General features: G+C 36.1%; 2 protein-coding genes across 4 annotated transcripts in view; one reads left to right on the top strand and one right to left on the bottom strand.

Annotated features, from left to right (window-relative positions):
- Window positions 1–3,019: 3,019 nt before the first annotated feature.
- GOLT1B (golgi transport 1B) lies at window positions 3,020–15,385 on the bottom strand. Of its 2 annotated transcripts, XM_019738158.3 has the most exons (6): window positions 15,229–15,379; window positions 9,913–10,004; window positions 8,359–8,537; window positions 7,415–7,496; window positions 5,946–5,978; window positions 3,020–5,567 (listed from the first exon to the last, which is right to left on the bottom strand). In XM_019738158.3, exons 1-5 carry the CDS (start codon window positions 15,251–15,253, stop codon window positions 5,970–5,972), a joined length of 387 nt encoding a protein of 128 aa, XP_019593717.1. In that variant the 5' UTR covers window positions 15,254–15,379; the 3' UTR covers window positions 3,020–5,567; window positions 5,946–5,969. The 2 variants fall into 2 exon arrangements, with proteins under 2 accessions (XP_019593717.1, XP_019593708.1); XM_019738149.3 differs by lacking the exon at window positions 5,946–5,978 and having other exon boundaries at window positions 15,229–15,385.
- Window positions 15,386–15,507: 122 nt separating this feature from the next.
- The window catches only part of RECQL (RecQ like helicase), a 30,698-nt gene continuing 27,439 nt past the window's right edge, over window positions 15,508–18,766 (top strand). Inside the window, exons 1-2 of one of the 2 annotated variants that reach the window (XM_019738171.3) lie at window positions 15,508–15,608; window positions 17,825–17,872. In XM_019738171.3, the coding sequence (XP_019593730.3) occupies window positions 15,545–15,608; window positions 17,825–17,872 (112 nt within the window). In that variant the 5' untranslated portion in view covers window positions 15,508–15,544. Of the gene's footprint in view, window positions 15,609–16,096; window positions 16,195–17,824; window positions 17,873–18,766 lie in introns of those variants that run through there. The other variant, XM_074325941.2, reaches the window with a different exon arrangement.

The raw sequence follows: 18,766 nt of genomic DNA, 5'->3' as shown, positions 1-18,766 counted from the left end.
CTCGGTGGAGGATGTGGGTGAGGTCAAGGTTGTCCCTCATGCCAAGGTTGGGGAGGGCTTGGAACCTCACCCTGCGGAGAGGGCACACACTGTGAGGCCAACGCACAGCCCTGGCAAATGACTGTGGACTATGGGGGAATTGCCTCCCATCCTTGATTTGATGGACTGCTTGACCACCATGTAGTGGAACTGGTAGATGTTTGCTTCCTGTGTCTCGCCCGACTGCCAGTGAGAATATGTAAGCACTTTGGCTATGAACCACTATTGTTCCAGCATGGTACCCTGAGAAACCCTGGTTATACCCAGAAAGAAGGTGGACCTTGAGGGACACCCCCTGGCCATTATTTGAACTGGACTGGAACTTTTTCTCGTGAGCTCGGTTCCTGACACAGGGCCCCTCGGGGAAGACGCTTGTCACGTAGATTGTGAGGCAAGACCCTGTAGGGGTGGATTGTGGGGACAGAGTCCTAGAGAGCAGTTTCCAGGCTCTCATCCACGTGGAAAGGTGCCAGCTCAGATAGCAGATGGCCATCAGCTGTTACCGGTCAGCTATTAGCCACTGATATAACTGCCATGGCTAAGCTAGCAAGCGCAGATTGCAGTTAGCAAGGGGTTGGTTGGTTGGTTGGTTGGTTGGTTGGTTGGTTGGTTGTTTGGTTGGTTGGTTGGTTGGTTGGTTGGTTGGTTGGTTGGTTGGCTGGCTGGCAGAGAAGCTGATGGCGGATTGCAGATCGTGTGGCTCCGGCTTCCTATATCTCCAACCCAGCCACCAGCGAGAATATAGTGGCATGAGTCCCATATCTATGGCTCCGTTGGTGTTCCTTTTTGGCCTCACCGTATCCTGTGTTCTTATGTGGGGAGTGGGAGATGAGACCCTGCATGACACATGCCTTTAAATATTAGAGTTTAGGATTTTAGGATTTAATTTGAAGGGACTATAGTAACATCCAAAAAGAGCAATAAAAGAAAATTATGCATGTGTTTGTGATTTAAACAAACCATTATGTGAAACCCAGTTACAAGGTTACCAAACAAGTAAAATTCCTTTTTTCCTCTCTACATACCAAGCACACATAAAGCTTTTAGAAAGAGAAACAGGAAAATGACGCACCGATAAAAACATGTTTTGAATTTACAATTTTAAGGAAAAGTAAATGAATGTGGTTTGTTTATAACAGTTTAGCTAACGAATTCACAAGCAGATGTATGACGTCAAAGCTGCCATTTGCAGTATAATATGCACAAGTGAGGAAAAGGGTTTTGGCATATTATCAATACTGTAGTCTTATCAAAAGTAACATGCCAGAATGTGTTTGTTCGAAAAGGGCAATGATTCCCAATAAAATGTTTTTGTTAAATCACAACATTTTAAGATTTTTACAGGCCTAAACCTAGAGATGGGCAAAGAAAAGTTTTTGATAAAAAACAGTTGGTGGATAAAACCATTGAATTTTATTCTGCTTCCAGGTAGTGGGCATTGAATAAATTGAATTCTAAACTGTTTTTAAAGGCGTACTCAGTGGAGACCATTTTGCCTGCATCACTGATGTTACCTGAATTCTAGTTAACTGCATTCTCACAAGGTCAGCGATTCCTGTGTTCACACAGAAAACAGCTCATATCTTGGGTAAGGTTACATGGACAATATGGCTATTATGATACTGAAATATTCTAATTACTTCTTTGATGACAGAGTACAGAGCATTTTGAAATAAACCTATGAATAAAGTCATTGGGTTCAGTCTCCTACTTTGACTTTATTCTATGCCAGGGCCAGTCTGTATCCTAGGCCAGCTGTCTCTCAAACAAGTGGAAGAAGTAATTTCCCCAAAGGGCTATCAGTCTTTGGAGGGACTTTAGGGGCACTGAGAAGGCCTGCTATCCAAATAAAACTTCCCATTCATCCGATGTTTTTACTGTGTTCCTTTTACTTCAGGCTTAGAACCTCCAGAATCTCTTTTCCATAACCAAATAAAGACAAAACACGTGGGAAGTTCTGTCGGTTGGGTCTAGTGGATCAAGAAAGATATGATAGAGGCGACCTTTTAATTAGGTCTGGAGGTAGTAAAGTGAGGTCATGGAAAAGTGTCAGTTGATGATGGATTTGGGGCATGCTACTTCTGTGTCCAACCTCCTATATGGATACAGGTAGCAGAAAGAGAGAAGTTGGAACCTTTTAGGCCTGGGGACAAAGTTAGAAAGGTATGCTAGATATTTAATAACATATTCATGACTTCCAGTTCACTAGATAATAGTCAAGACTTGCAGTTTAATGGGATTCAACAAATACTTATTGGGTACCTTAAGTGGTAAACTTGGCAAGATTTTTTTTGGCCTTACCAAAATTTATGAGCAAAACTGAAAATGTGTTGTGGTTTTATTTAAGTCACAAACACTTAAGTTTTATGTATTACTTCCATCTTGAGAAAAAAAAATTAAGCATTGCTCCACTAATTTCTGAATTCACTGCCTACTTTTTTGGTTTACCTGAAGTCCATTTCTACTTATGATTACATTTATACAATTTGGAAATGAAAGATGTGATGACCATAAAAAAGAAAATTACATATATGGCTAATTTTGTAAAACTAAGGTGGGTTATTGTACAATGCTAGTTTTTAGAATTTCATAATAAAGAACATACATTTGACCATTGTTATGGACTTATGTGTATCCTTCCAAAATTATGTTGAGGTCTTAATACCCAATATAAGGATACTTAGAAGTGGAGCTGTTGGGAGGTAATTAGGTTTAGATGAGAGCCCTCCATGATGGGGTTAGTGTCCTTGTAAGAAGAGGAAGAGAGACCAGAGCTTGCTTGCTCTCCCTCTCTACCATGTTGAGGACCCAGTGAGAAGGTAGCCATCTGCAAAAAAAGTTCCTTACCAGGAACTAAATTTGCCAGCACCTTGATTTCGGACTTTCCAGCATCCAGAATTGTAAGAAATGTCTGTTGTGTAAGCCATGCAGACTATGGAATTTTGTTATAGTAGCCCGAGCTCACTAAGACAACCACCAATTAATAGAAAAGTACCCTTTTATTGAGAGGTAAGACAAGTGTATTTACAATATTCAATTGTTAGATCATATAATCTGACTGTGAAGCTTTTTAAAGCATCAGTATTCCAGGAATTACAGTTTATAAGGGGAAAAGAAAAACATTCCAAATAGGTTTCTGTTACAGAAAATACATTTGAACAATGCCAGAAACACTTAAGGCTAAGTAGAATTAGACCTCTTCCTCCATCTTTATAGCAATAATCACTGTACTTACTTTCTTTCTTTTTTTTTTTTTTTTTTGTCGTCACAAAGATAGAAGGCTAATTTTGGAAAGGAAGAAACAATATGTTTTAGAAAAACTGAAAGAAACAATAGTCCTTTCAGTTGGAGAACTAGTATGTTTAAAAAGAGAGCCTCACCAATGGTTCTGAATAAGACATACAGTGCTGCCACGCAGTTCCTCCCAAACTAACGTTAGAGATTAACCATGGACTCATTTAAAACCGAAAACTGCTCCAGCCTCTCAATCTTACTAAGTAGGACCGGGAGATTAGCAAATCCTTTACACACTTCTGTCTGGTAATGCTTTCTGAAATAAGATTATTGAAAAAGAGATCTCTGGTACAGTACAAAGAATATTTTGATGGAAATTAATGTCTACAAAGGAGTTAAATAATACAGATGTTCCTTACATTAACAGATACTGTTGTTGCTCTAAAAAGATAGAATTATCTAGCCATTGTAAATAACATGGAGCAGTCAAAAATATATATGAGTCCTACAGGGCAACTTGTATAAATCAATCCCCAAAATATGTATATATTTGACACTCTCCAAGTGAGGATATTACTTTTTGAAGAACATTAGACACAACATTAGGTCTCTTATTATTCCATGAACTATTGAGGTAGGAATCTCATTTTGTCAATGTCACCTATTTTTCACAGATTATATCATAAGTTAAATGCCAGTACCAAAAGAGACAGTAATCCACAAGACTGAACCATTAGATTATATACCAAAACTTTCCTTCTTTAAATGAGCAAGTTTGGGAGTACTCTGTGCATCAAGAGATTTAACTAAAAATAACAGGCTGTAACATATTTTGTAGACATGTCTGTAAGTAAAAATCACAAATTTCAATTATGATTTTATGCATGAAAGAGCTTTGAAACTCTTTAAAAAAAAAAGTAAGTAGTGAAATCATTAGTGGGAAAACAAATAGTATTATGGCTGTTGACTTGTGTTCCCATATCTACCACAAAAGCTGCCACCCTGGAAAACTAATGAAGAAACAACCATTGTTTCTTACTGCCTCTCCAGCAGCAACGGTAGGAAAAAACAACACATCATTTTCTTTAGTGTCATGTTTTTAAGAAACTATCACTTCAGCATGTGAACTCAGATATTTTCTCTATGAACTCAAGATAAAGAATGATCATATAAAGCATACGTCATGCATATGGATTTTTATGTGATGAAAAAACTGGAAGGGAAAACTCAGTTTACATGAATAGCCTTTAAAAACAGCTGTAAGTTTATTAACCTTTTAACATGTTATGTCTCAAAGTAAACATTACCAATAGTTATTTTAGTTTGTGAAAACACAATAATAAACCACTGCTAAATTAAAAAAAAGAAAGAAAAACTACATGATGATGTGGAAAATCCATTTGGTTTGCATCATTTAGCATCTGAAATAAAAGACTTCAATGAAACAAGCTTTGTAACAGACAACTTCAGGGTCAAGAATGCTTTTTGTTAAACGCCTGCATGTAATGAATGACACACATACAGTCTTTGGTCAGACTCCCAAGAAGAGTATTTGCACAGTGTGTTGACCAAAGAAGTACTTAGTCAGCTATAATTTAGGAATTAAAAGCTAGTAAAGAATGACCTTTGCATATTCCAACAGAGAATATCTACCTAGTTCAGATTTTCATCTGGATTTAAAATATTAAGTTTAGAAGAGTCACAAAAGTTTTATTTTAACCAATCATGTTTACAAAAAAAAAAAAAAAAAAGTGATTCATACATCAAACCTGGGTTTTCCTTGGTTTTAATACATTAAATGACATAATCCAATCTAACTCATGCATCACTTTCAGGGACACAGCGCAACAGAAAATACTTTTGTCACGGCAGTGGACAGTTCTAAAAAGTAAATGCCTGTGGGTGCTCCTGCACCTTCAAAATAAAAAAAAAGAAACAGGCATCATAGTTCTCTAAGAATGGCTGTTTTCGCACATTGTGGAAAAACAATAAAAATTGCCTTCAAGAGTTTCATTATGCCTTGTAACAGATTTCATCTCCTTCAGTTTGCTTGCTGACTTCTTACATCACTTGACTAGAAGCCTGTTTTCACTGCTTCTTTGTTAACTGCTGTTGGTACTTTGTAGGTATACATTTTAAACTTCTGCAATGAACATTACAAGCTATTTCATGTAACTTAATTTTGTGCTGAATATTCTTCAAAGAATTTTTATAAATAATACAATATTTTAAATGAGTCTTCAATTCACTTGTTGTTATACCATATTGTTGCTTTCTCCAACTTTATCTACAAACTGCAAGAAGAAAAACAGGTAATTAAAAGGAAGCCTACAGCATCATAAAACATTATTTAAACATTTTATATGTTGATTAAAAAACCCAGCTTTATAAGAAGATTCATGGAAATTAAGGTATGACTGACAATGATTAATTCAGTACTACTCACCACAATCTTCTGACACGTAAATATGTATAAAAATTTTTTTTTCTAAAAGTTGTTTTTGCATGACATGTTATACATATGACTTTAAGGGTGCAACATGAGATATGCAACACAATGAATAAAAAAATTGGATAAAATGAAGTTAACACTGATAGCCGAACAAAAAAATAAAAAGCTGAAATGTCAGCCATTCATGCATTAATGAACCCAATAAGATATTTCAACTGACCATTACTGTGGATCTCTTCTGGGCCTATGTAGTCTTTGAACAAACAGATTTAACTCCATTAAGTTCAATAATTAACAACAGCTATTGACTGAAAAATACTTTAAATGTGTTTCTGGACTATAGACTGAAAGTGGCAATGACATTAAAATTAGATGTAATGATGCAAACATAAATTTATAATTATTGAATATAAGTTTTAACACATATTCATGTAAGTGGTATTTCCTTTGGTTACTCCACCCCAAATGTAAAGCAATTGGGCTTTCTTCAGCATTCCAGATGGGTGATGCAAACAAATATTGAAACAAAGTAATTAGTGGAGATATTAAAAGTTATGTAACCAAAATGGTTATAATACTATCAAAATCTAGCAATCATCTAACCCTTTCATTTCAGTATTCACATTGTTACGTAAGCAGTTATAATGAAGTAATAATAATAATAGGGAACATATAGTATTGGGTGTCCATTTATGCAACTATTAAAGAATCCTTAAATTGAGGACATGAATAATGATTACAATTCTATAATTAGAAGTTTCAGTAAATTCAAAAGCCATTCTAAGTATAAACGACATTGACTACTGTATGAGTTTGGAGATTAATGCAAATGAAATCAGGATATACCCCTATAAGCCTACATTTTATGTTATCACAAATAGGTGACTGGCACACTGAAATTGAAAGTTGCTTAATGGTAGTCAGGGATTGATTCATCAGAATTTTAAGGCAAATTTAGGTGGGGAGAAAGCACAACATTCTCTCCCTAAAGGTAATTTAAAATATCTAGGTTGTCTTAGGCTATATGGTTCTGACTCTGCAATTGATGAGGATGGAAATTAAATAGGCTTATAGTGGTACCTTTAGCTCTTTGAGAATTCAATAAACGTAACGGGCCATCTCTCTGGAAACATCTATAAAATCTGTAAACAACTTTAGGAAGTTGATGGCCCACCCACCCTGGAAAAACAGATTTGACAACACTGTTCCAAATCATAGACAGAGCTGGAACAGAACTTTATCATCTGACTGCAAGTAAAATAGTGCTTATTTAATTGTCTTAATACACCCCATTTGGTGAAACAGTCTAAGAAAGAAAATATTCATAAGAAATAATGATATCGTTTTTATATCATTGCTTCTAAAATTAGAGATCATGTAAAAGTTAACTGAAAAATGCCTTGAACTCTCAAAGAGAAAGGTAGCATAGCATATTAATCTGAGTTACATTAAAAACTAGGGAACAATTTAAAAAATGAATACAGTGAAACAAAATTTCAGGTTTTATAGGTTTAGCAATGATTATTTTCTCTGGTATTCATGGTAATCATGATCTATGGGATACAACCATTTATATCATAAAAAACATCAATGAATCATGTATCAATCAGTCCAATTTCTAGAAGTACAGAGCATCAAAGAGTATTTTTATGGTTTAAAAATTATACTTCTAAGTACCGGATTACTTACTGATCTAATTCCAGGTAAATTCAAGAGGGATCCAAGGATTGGCACTCTTCTAATGAAGCCAACAACCACAGGAAAGAAGCCCCTAGGAGAGAGAAAAAAAGTTCTTAGAACTTATACATTCTCTATTACCAAAATTGATTGCTAACCAAGTAAAAAGAAAGAGTCCTGTTAAAATTTTAAATGTTTTAGAGACTTCGAACTTCAGTGGACCTTTCTCACATCTCCCAGCCTTTGATTCCTTTCTTAGTTATGCTCCTGTAATATTTTGCATATACATATATAATGGCATTACTACTATCTGGTATCTTTATCTATTTCCCGTATTAGAAACGAGAGTTCTCTAAAGCAAATTTGGCACTTAATACATTTTTATGTCTCTTGTGGGTAATATGGTTCCTGGTGATAGAAGACAAAGGATATACATTTGTTGACCAATAATTAAACCAAACTTACTTAAAAGTATTTTTTCACATTGCACAGTATTGTCTATTCACTTGGTAACTGGCATGTGTAAAATACAACCTGATCAAAATCTCCCATGGTGTATTTGGTACAAAATTTGCCAATATGTATATGCATTAAAGGAATTGTTATCAAATGGCAGTAATAAGGCAATATCAGTTTTTACATATTAAAATGCTGGATCTATCATTGTTCAGTTGATGAAAATAGCAAACATAAAGATAGTGTCTTAAAAGGCCAATAAAATTTTATTAAATTGAAAATACTTTAAGATAATGTATACCGTTATGTGGACCATCACCCACATCTGATACACACTTTATAGTTGATTAAATTATCTAAAACTATAATAAAAGATTCAGTATAGACAAAAATCCATTTAAGAAAATTATAGTCTTCTTACTCATACTGAGGCAAATATCTGGGTTTTTATAATTATATGACACACCGATTTACTGAAAAAGATTAAACGATTGCCTTACCTGAACAAGAGAAAGAATCCATAAATTTCGAAGATCATGCCTATCAAAGGCCAACCAATAAGGACTACAAATACACCACCCAGGAAAAATCCTGTAGCTTTCATTTTATGTTTTTGGAAAAAGAATCTGAATGTTCTTTCTAAACCAATTACAAAAGCCAAGCCAGCCACAAATAAAACCTAGAAGAGAAAGAAAATGCAACTAAGAAAAAGTAGTGAAACACACTGCATTTGAAAAGTAAGGTTAAAGCTAAATATAAAAAAAAGGAGCACATCTGGCTTTTAATGTGGGCAACTGGCCAGAGAAAATGCACACCAAGGGGTGGGCTAAGCATGTGAAAGTTGCCCACTCTTCTGAATCCTTATCTATCTTGATTAAATGGAGAAAAAGAGAAACAAGATTAGACGTTACCAATGGGTAGCTGCACCTGCAGGGTTTTCCCAGGTTTAGCAAGATGGAGATGGCTTAGCTGAGCAGATGCGTGGCAAGGCAAAAGAGGGAAGAGGTTGCCCATAACTGTCACCTGGAGATACTCCTGGTTCTGAAAACATCACCATGGGCTATAGGAGCGCGTATGGATGGAGAAATACTGACAGGGCCAAGGTGGTGAGGAGACCACGCAAAGCCAGGAAAAGGATTCTAGTTTTAGTAATTCCAGAATATCTGGTGGCAGCAGAAATAAAAACACAGCCATGTGCCCTCAAATATACATATATTTTGTATGTTTTCAAAAGTGGACAAGAAATGGTCATTTAGTGAAAGCTTGCTTTTCCTCGAGTTTTACTCCCAAATACTTGCCTAACTTCATTAACTTCCTTTAGTGAAATTATTGCACATAAATATTTATTAAGCCTAATGATTATGTTTCATATTCTGAGATACCAATGCTGTTTATATTGTTTATTAAACCATCGATTTTGAACAATTTTGTTATCTTTTATATGTACCAATTTCCAATTAAAAGACCAATGGTAACATATACTTCAAAAGATATTTAATCATTATTCAGTGACTTTATTGCCTTCTTAGAAGAGTTATTATTTATTTCTAGAATGCCCGGACAACCTCCACACATGGACATCAGAGTACACAAAAACAATATACACACCGTTCTTAGCAAGTCAACTATTCATACAAAGATGTATTTTTTAAAAATTTAAATGGTTTTTAAAAATCTACTTACTTTATGCTATTGAACCAAATGTGAAATCTCAGATGTTTTAAGTCAAAACATACTAATAAATTTACCAAGACATGGGGGCTTTAAAGTCATCTACTTTGAACTCCTATTTAGAGGTGGCATTGACTTAATCTATTGCAAAAGATGTATCAAACACTTAACGGAGAAGTCATGGAATTAGAAAACCTCATTAAGTGTTTAACTTTTATTTAAACAGAAAGCTGACAGGTTTCATTCCTGATGGAAACAGATGATGTAATAGGAATTCTTACATAAGTATGAGTGAATTATTTCCCCCAAATTTAATAGCAGGCAAGAATGTATTTGTAGTTAAAATTCTCTTATGAAGTTAAAATATATATTGAAAAACTCACATTTCCAATAGCCAGTAGTGCTTTGTCAAAAAAGAGAATCATTCCAAAGAACAGGAAAAATACTCCAAATCCTGTTAATCCCATTCCAATTTCTGCAATATAAGTTACATGGTTAAGTAAGGGTCAAGGAAAATTAAAGTTACGTTAAAATCCCTGTAAACTAAGACAATTTTTCGGTTTTTCTTTTGGCTGATATAAAGAAATAGATCCCCAACATTGCAGATTAACTTTGTAATGACATTCACTAAGATCTATAACAATTTAAATTAACATCAGCAAATTACCTCAAAATTTAAATGGAAATTTCTAATCTTCATATGAGAGCATTTCTTACAAACACACCCAGCATAGAGAAAGGTAAATCAGGATTCTAAACCTTTGGTCATAAATTCTTTTTCTCTCCCAAGAACACCTCTGGCATCAGATGTAAATATATGGGATTACTTTTACTATTTATCTTTCATCTTCTATGACTATTATTAATATGTACAATATCTGCAGTTTCTTCCCTCTTAAAACTAATCCTTTGTTTCACCCATTAGAAATGCTAGAGTAAGTCAGCACAATATACTTCATTTATACACTGCTTCTCACAATGGCAACAGGAAATATTTTGAGAATCAGGTCTGTCTCCTCAAAAGTTTAAGTTTCAAAAGGATAGGTAGGCATCACTTTTAACTTCTTGATGGCTTATTACGGATTTATCTCCTACAAATTTATCCAAACTATGAATGCATTCACATATTTAGTCTGAGTCCTGAAATCACCTCTCCAAAGTTTCAAAGAACACTGTTATTACCTAATATTAATATTCGGGATTCTAACTTTTTCATTCAAAAACAAAGAATTGTTAACTCCTAGATGTTAGCCACTGTCCTAGGCACTGAGTACGTACACAGCTGTGGACCAAGTGTAAGCTTTGTTCACCTTGCATATAAAACTAATAATTTTACTGTCTCTACATTCTCTAGGATTTATCTTTTTAGTCAGCAGCATCTTAACTTTCTGAGGTTACAGGTGTACTTTTCTGTTAATGCTTTTACAATGCACAATCCCCTAAGTCACCTCCCTGATCATTTTAGTTTTCCTTTCAGGAAATAGCCACCAACCCTTATTTTTATCTAGAAGCACTACCTGCATAAAACAATGAACCAGAGCAGAAACCATCATATTTTTGGAAACAAGTTTAAATACACTATTAGTGATTTCTGATCTTGGCTTGGCTCCGGAAAGCTAAAATCCAGGTCACAGCTACTTAAAAAAAATGTAAGCCATGTAAATATGTGTTGATGAGTTGAAAACTTACATTATGTACCTTTTTCTTCACCTTCTTGACTTACAGTAACTACTGCTTTCCATTCCAGCTACCTTTTTCTCCCAAAGTTAGTCTAAAAGAATTCAGGTACCTGTCTATAAATACACTGATAATATGTATTCCACAGACATAAATTCCTATGAAAATTTGAGGCTGATACTTTTATGCTTACACACCTGAAAATAATTTACCAAAATAACTGTTTAAATGTCAGACATAATTTACTAGAGGAAAATATGGATATAAGAACAGGTAACATTCCATTAAATAACTATTTAATAGTTAGGATTTAATCATTGGCTGCTGAGTTATTTGAACCTAACTTCTATCTTTGCACAAATCATCCTAATGATTAAATAAAAATTTTGAGATATTTGTTCAGAAACAAAATTATATGGAAATACATCTATTATGTATTGAGAATTTACCATGAATTAGCCATTATGAGGTACCTTACATAACTTAATCTTCCCAATACTACTGCAAGGTAGATATTATATTCTTTTAGAGATGCTGGAAACTGAGGTTTAGAGAATTGATTTAATCTGCCTAAAGTCACACTCTGGTTAAGCATTTGAACTCAGGTCTATTTGAATCCAAAGTCTGTGTGCTTAACCATTATGCCACATTGCTTCCCGCAAGGTTTTTTTCAGGTTTAATGTTTGGCTAAATGAGACTCAGTGTAAATGGAGTATACTGAACTTCTGGGGGAAGCATCTTTGGGTGAGTCAGGTTTAATATGTTTAGTGTGTTATCCAACCACCAAGTAATTGTTGGTAGAAATATTAGAAATTGACTGCAGTAAAAAAGGACAATGTCGCAATATGGTTTTACATTTAATGAATGTTTATACAAGTATGTTGTAATTCCTTTAACAAAATTGTGAGGTAAAAAGTAGCACCAGTCCTATGTTTCACGTGGGCAACCGGACTCACAGAGATTAGTAACTTACCCTTGACCACAGACTCAGCAAATGTGTGTGCGGTGGCACGGGGTAGGTGGTGGTGGTGGTGCAGACTCAGGCTAGAATTCAAATCCAGTCTGAACAATTACAATATGGGAACCCAAACATCCCTACTATTGTATCCAGTGTAGTCTACCACAGATCTTTGTAACATCTTTGCCAAAACTGGCACTGACACGATGTTCCCAAGTATGCCCTGACCTGAATGGGTGAAAAGTCTCAAACTGGACTCATTGTACCTTTTACTCATCTCAAGAATTCTCTTGCTCCCTATGCCTAAGCGTTCATGAACCTGCTGGTTATTAAAGCCCTACACAGAACTGCCCTCTCACCACCAGAATCATACCCAATGAAATAAATTTATCTTCCTCTTATGCACTAGAAACCAAATTTCCTCTTGCCCGTGTGTGTGTGTGTGTGTGTGTGTGTGTGTGTGTGTGTATTTAAAGAACAAGCTGATAAAAGCAATCTAATAAAATTAGTCTAAAATAAAAAAGCTTATTGTAGAAATTTTATAAGGAAATAAATACTAATCCAATGGCAATCACTGTTAGCCTTTTGGCATCTTATTTTAAATCAGCATTGTCTTTCTTACTATTCCTTTAAAAAATGTCAGAATAAGGAACTCAGCTAAATATCAATTTAATTGAACTCAATTGAATATCATGGAAGAATTTTAGGCTATGTGACATAATGAAGTAAAAATTTAGGGGCAGCAAGGGACCTGCCCCACTCAGTAAATCTTGTGGGGTTTTTTTTTTTTTTTTTTGGGGGGGGGGCAGTGCTATTATAGAATCCCTTAAAACAGACATGAATTGTTATTTACTCTACTCTGATCAGTGCTTGGTCACCCTGTCCCAGAATCAGAATCCCAGAATAATCTTGGCAAATCACTTGAAAGATGGCCAATTCCTGCAGTTAAATACACACACAAACACCATTTGAAATCCAAAGAGCTTTTGGTTCACTAATCATTTTGTGTTCTACTCCACTGTCCTACATAAAACATTTGGCAGAAGAGCAGCAGAGAACACAATTTCATCTTCTTCATCAATTTAATGAAGTGAGGAGAATGCTTCCTGGTCTGTCCATATTCCAACCCAACTCTCTTGTTCTGGTTTTTGGAAGGATTAAATCAGGTACTTTTCCCTATAATGTCTTCAATAGAAGAGAATGTCTATGCACAGGGTAAATAATTCATATTCTTGTCTAGGTAATAATCAGATTCAGATATAGTAATACTTTACAGTTAGACAGGCAAACCATGTAGAGTTTAAGTACTTTCTCTAGCAAGTAAATTCTAGCAGTTCATGTATACAATTCTGTTAATTTCCTTGGGCAATCTAGTTTTAGTTTTGAGTTTCAATCAAGAGGAACAAAGCACTGTGTTTCATAAGGAAAATAGGCTCTGAATATCCTACATAATTTCCCCAAAAGAAAAACAACAATGCATAATTCTATAGGATAAATTATCTACTGTTGAAACTTTTTGCTGTGGAAGAATTTCATCATTCTAAGATCGATCTCAAATATAAAGTTTATGTCAACTGCTTTATATGCTACTAGGGTACAAGAAAAAGAACAAAGGTTTTTAAGCCAGTAGAGCTGTGATCAAGTATTGTTTCTGTCACTTATGACCATAACCTGGAATTTCTTTTGCGGCTCCTTTAATGTATAAGACAAAAATACTATTCTCTGTCTTACAAGGCTCTTACAAGAATTAAGAGTAATGATTTATATGAAAACACATGATGAACTGAAAGCAACCTTTATACAATCGCTAGTTTTTATTACAATATTTATAAAAAACATATATATGTATATATATATATATATATATATATAGAGAGAGAGAGAGAGAGAGAGAGAGAGAGATACTGACTCTCACATCAGAACCGGTTGTGGCCAAAAGAACAAATTGGGCACCTTCCCTTCACCAGGGCAAGGTGCGGTCGACCCAGTCCTACCTCAGGAGCCTGATTGGGGTGGCAGTTGTGTGTGTGTGGAGGACCTTAAACACTCTCTGAAGTTCAAGTCAGCCATGACCTGACTATAAACCTTAATGCTCCACTTTAAAATGGGGCATTATAAATGAAGTTCTATTTCATTTCAATAGATTGTTTAATTCTTAAAATCTTGAAAATCCAAGTAAATTAACCAGAACAAGGAATGAAAGGTGTGGCTGATAAAGCAAATTGAGAGAAAACGACTATCAAGACCATGAAAAGATAGGTACCACAGGGTTGGGCAGATATGTAAATAAAAATTACTCACTGATAAAAAGCGGTAGGAAGGAGAAAAGTTACACTGAGAGACAAGGAAACTGATAGCAATGCCAACCTTAGAGGTAAGATGGGCCTAGAGAACTCGATGCTAAAGTGATAAAGCAAGCCACAAAGCACAATATACAATATTAACAAAAGAAATCCTTTAATGAACACAAAAGTGACTTACTACTGTGGAAGCATTAGCTGGTAGAAAAGGGAAGTTATTTCAAGGGATTTTTGGAAGATTGTTACCATTGGCGGCAAAAAGCGAATATCAAAAATATTTAAGTGTGAACCTATTTTTAAAAAGCGCCTACAATAGATGACATTTAAAATACCGCCTCCCAAACAACCAGCCAATAACTTGTGGAGGGCCCCAAGTCTGTCTTGTGCAGGGACATCCTCAAGAGTGGGCAGCGGACAACGCACATCAAACTTTCTCTATTGGTTGTCCGCAGGAACAAAGCGCCCACCTCAGTGGAGGTGACAGAGCGGCCGACCGAGGGGCGAGACAGACCCTCGGCGAAAGCTCCCCTTCTCCAGCTCGGGCGTCTCTCCATACCCCACTGACTCTCCTCTCAGTCCACGTTCAGCCCCCGTCCCCTCACGGCAGCCCTCCAGGTCCCCGCAGCCCTAACTCAGTTTTGCAGGCCGCCGCCCCCAACGCGGAGCTTCATTCATTGACCCGGGCGGAGGGGAGGGCGGGAGAGACCCAGCCCCAGCAAGGGGTGTGCGGGGCTCCAGGCGGGGACCCCGGGGCAGGTGCTTACTCTGGGTGTCCGTTAAGGAGATCATGATTGCAGTGGTGAGGGGAGCGACGACAGCACCTCGAAGAGCCCAGGCTGTGAAGCAAAGTAGGGAGTAATCAAGCCGGGAAACAACCCAGGCGAGAGCCGCCACGTCTTCCGGAAACACGCAGCCACCCCCACCCCAGTTTCAAGATCGCTTCCCATTGACTAAACACGTTCCCAACATTATCCAATAATCTGTAGTCTTGTTCAGTGACGCGATGGTGGCCACACCCCTTGACCAATTAGAGAAGGGTGTTACTTGCAATTGGTTGAATGGACCGACCCGGAAGGGTGGATGCTCCTGGAGAGAAAGGAAAGGTTGGTGGCGGGAAGGTTTTATTGGAGAGCGGCTGAAAGCGGTGAGTAGTGGTTCTGAGTTTGTGGAGCTTCGGGGTCGGAGACTGGGGAGGCCATGGTGGAGGTTCTTTAACCCCTTGATGTAACAGGGGTAACTCCTGTTACCGCCGATCTACCGCAGATCACTTCCTTTCACCGATACATTGGCGGGGGGAAACGGGGGCGCTAATCGTCGCCCAGCTCTAATGGAACTCGGGCCTTTAGGGGCTTGTTCCTTTGCCGACCAGTTTCTTTCTTTCTTTCTTTTTTTTTTTTTTGCCAGTCTTCTCCGTGCAGGAAACTTGATCACTAAAGCATGTTTTTTGGAAACCACTGGGGGCGCGTAAGCGTAAGGGAGGGTATTTTTAAATAGCTGTTGCCTCTAAACGCAGGGGGGGATTGTGTCTGATTTAATCTGTGATTTCCTCCAGCAACGATGACTGGATGTGACACTGTAAAATATTTCCTGTGGGTGCTGTCAAAAATTCAGAAACAGCAGGAAAAAAACCAGTGCATCACGGAAGTAGTAATTTGTGAAAGTTTATTGTTCACCCACCAAAAAGACTGCGAACCGGGAACATTCAAGCCAAAACGTAATGAGGCTCAGGGGTACGTTGTTAAAGCAGCTTGTATAGTGAGAGAAGGCAGTGGCTGGTTATCTGAACAGTGATTGGTTATAATGTTAACATTTTCTTAAATCTAGGGAATTGGTTAGTGTTCACCTCATAGCAACCTTGGGAGATGGTTTAAGTGTCGCTTATGATTTCCTGAGGCATAAATGAGAAACTATCCCGGTTAGAATGGTTTTACAAAATAAGCTAAATCAAGCTTTACTTGCATCACGAGATTGGTTTTGCCTGCTCAGGGAGTTTTCAAGGCTAGTCTCCGTTTGTTTTTTATTTTAATAGTGCCTACTATACTTCAGACTGACAGACCTGCTATATAGCTCATTAATTTCTAGACTTATACTGAGACTGAGCTATCTTGATATTAAATCACATCATTTGGGAAAGGAGTATATGCACAGTTTTTTTAACAGTATAATCAAAGGAGTCATTTGAAATAGTGGTGAAAAGTGGTTATAGGTTATATTCTTTAACAAAGGCAGCGATAACCTCTGCTTTCAATCTGCAAACCTGAGCCTGCACTGTCTGCAATGCAGTTTGCTAGGCTACATGAATACAGAGGTGAAGACACAACCCCTACCCTGAGGTAGAACCTTACAGTTTAGAGAAGGAGAATTATATTAACACAAAGTGGTGAAGAGATGTTTTATAAAGATAAACAATTAGAAGTCTTTGATTTACTTCCCTACTTAAATATCTTTGAGTGGTATGCTATTCCAAACTCCTTAGCAAGGCGAAGAAGACCCTGCCTATCTTTCCAGCCTAGTGGTGGCTTCAGAATTCTACATTAGGAGGGGTATAAGGTTAGTCTGGGTAAGGGTAGGGTGATACTGAAGTCCTACCTCAGGGGACAGTTAGTTTTAGAAAATGTTGACTGTCCATGCCACAGTTGGAGGTGTTCACGGCAATCTAAAGTTCCTACCCTCAAGCCTTATCTCCTACTTGCTCACTTGTACTCTTAAGTTTTAGTCATTCATAGGTACTTAGAGTTCCTTCAAACAAACCATGTTTTTTCTCTACTTCTGACCTTTTCAGTTTCGTGCCTTCTGAAATTTACCCCCCCAAAGAGTACCAATTCCTTTTTTTAAATATTGAGCCTAAATTGTAGCACTTTAAAGCAAGTATTCAATAAAATGTTAAATTATTAATTTGAATATTTACATTGATGGATTTTGCTTAATCTGGGACATTTGAATCCGTACAATTTATGAGATAGGTTCTATCCCAATTTTATAAGTAGTGGAAGAGGCTGAGAGGAATAGGGTTTGTAATTTTGTAAAAAATCACACAATAATTTCATGCTCTAACTGTTTTTAACCTCAAATCTTTGTTCTTTTTTGTTACATCACTTTGCATCTGCTAGATGTTTGTTAAGTGTTACTGACATGCTTGTTATGTTTATGTAACTCAGACACTTCTCCGAAATCTAGAGAATTTTCCATAAAAATTAGTATGGTAATAATCATTTAGTCCTTATTTAAAGGATCATTGCAATATATAATTTACTTTCTAAGATTTTTCGTGCTTAGTCATGACAGATTATCATTGATAGAGCATAATCAGTAGTACTGTTTTTAAAAAAATTATTGCTGTGATTTTTCTTTTATTTTTAGAAAGAAATTTGGATCTCCAATTCAATTTTAGAATGGCATCTATTTCAGGTTAGTGAAATGATTACATTTTCTTGTTCATTCTGTTCTATTTCTAATTGCATGTTCTTTGAAAAAAATATATTTGCTTTTCTCTGTACCTTCCCCTTGACTTTTCTGTGAACCTTAAACTGCTCTAAATAAAAGTCTTAGATAAATAAAAATAAATTTAAAAAATATTTGTTTAAAAATTCAGATTATAGAAATGCTGTTTTTTCAGATTGTATTAAAATTATGGTAAATATACCTTACAAAATTTATCATTTTAACTATTTTTAAGTGTAAAATTCAGTGGCATTAAATAAATGCCTTCACATTGTTGGGTATCCATCACTAATATCCATCTGCAGAACATTTTCGTCTTCCCAAACTGAAACTCTGTATCCATTAAATAACTCTCAGTTACCTGCTTCTTTGCAACCCTTAGTAACACTGTTCTGCTTTCTGTGAATTTGACTACTCTAGATACTTCATTTAGGTGGAATCATACAATATTTGTTCTTTTGTGTCTAGATTATTTCACTTACCATAATGTCTTTGAGGTTCATCCGTGTTGTAACATGTATCTTTTTAAGGCTGAATAATATTCCATTGCATGTATATACCACCTTTTGTTAATCTGGACATTTGGATTGTTGCAATTTTTGGCTATTGTGAATAATGCTGCTATGAACATTGGTGTACAAATACCTATTTGAGTTACTCACTGCTTTGAATTCTTTTGGGTATATACCTAGAAATGGAATTGCTGAATCACAAGGTTATTTCTGTTTAATTTTTTGAGTAACCATCATACTGTTTTCCATCGCGGCTGCACCATTTTATATTCCCACTATCAATGCATAAGGTTCCAAGGATAGCATGTTTTTGATAGAATTCTAGAAACTTAAAAATTATAGAGTAGGA

Source organism: Rhinolophus sinicus, chromosome 1 (genome assembly GCF_057876585.1).
Source record: "Rhinolophus sinicus isolate RSI-liver-muscle chromosome 1, RSI-T2T, whole genome shotgun sequence".
NCBI lineage: Eukaryota > Metazoa > Chordata > Mammalia > Chiroptera > Rhinolophidae > Rhinolophus > Rhinolophus sinicus.
The sequence above is the reverse complement of the archived record's forward strand: the minus strand, read 5'-3'. Positions and strand labels throughout refer to the sequence as shown.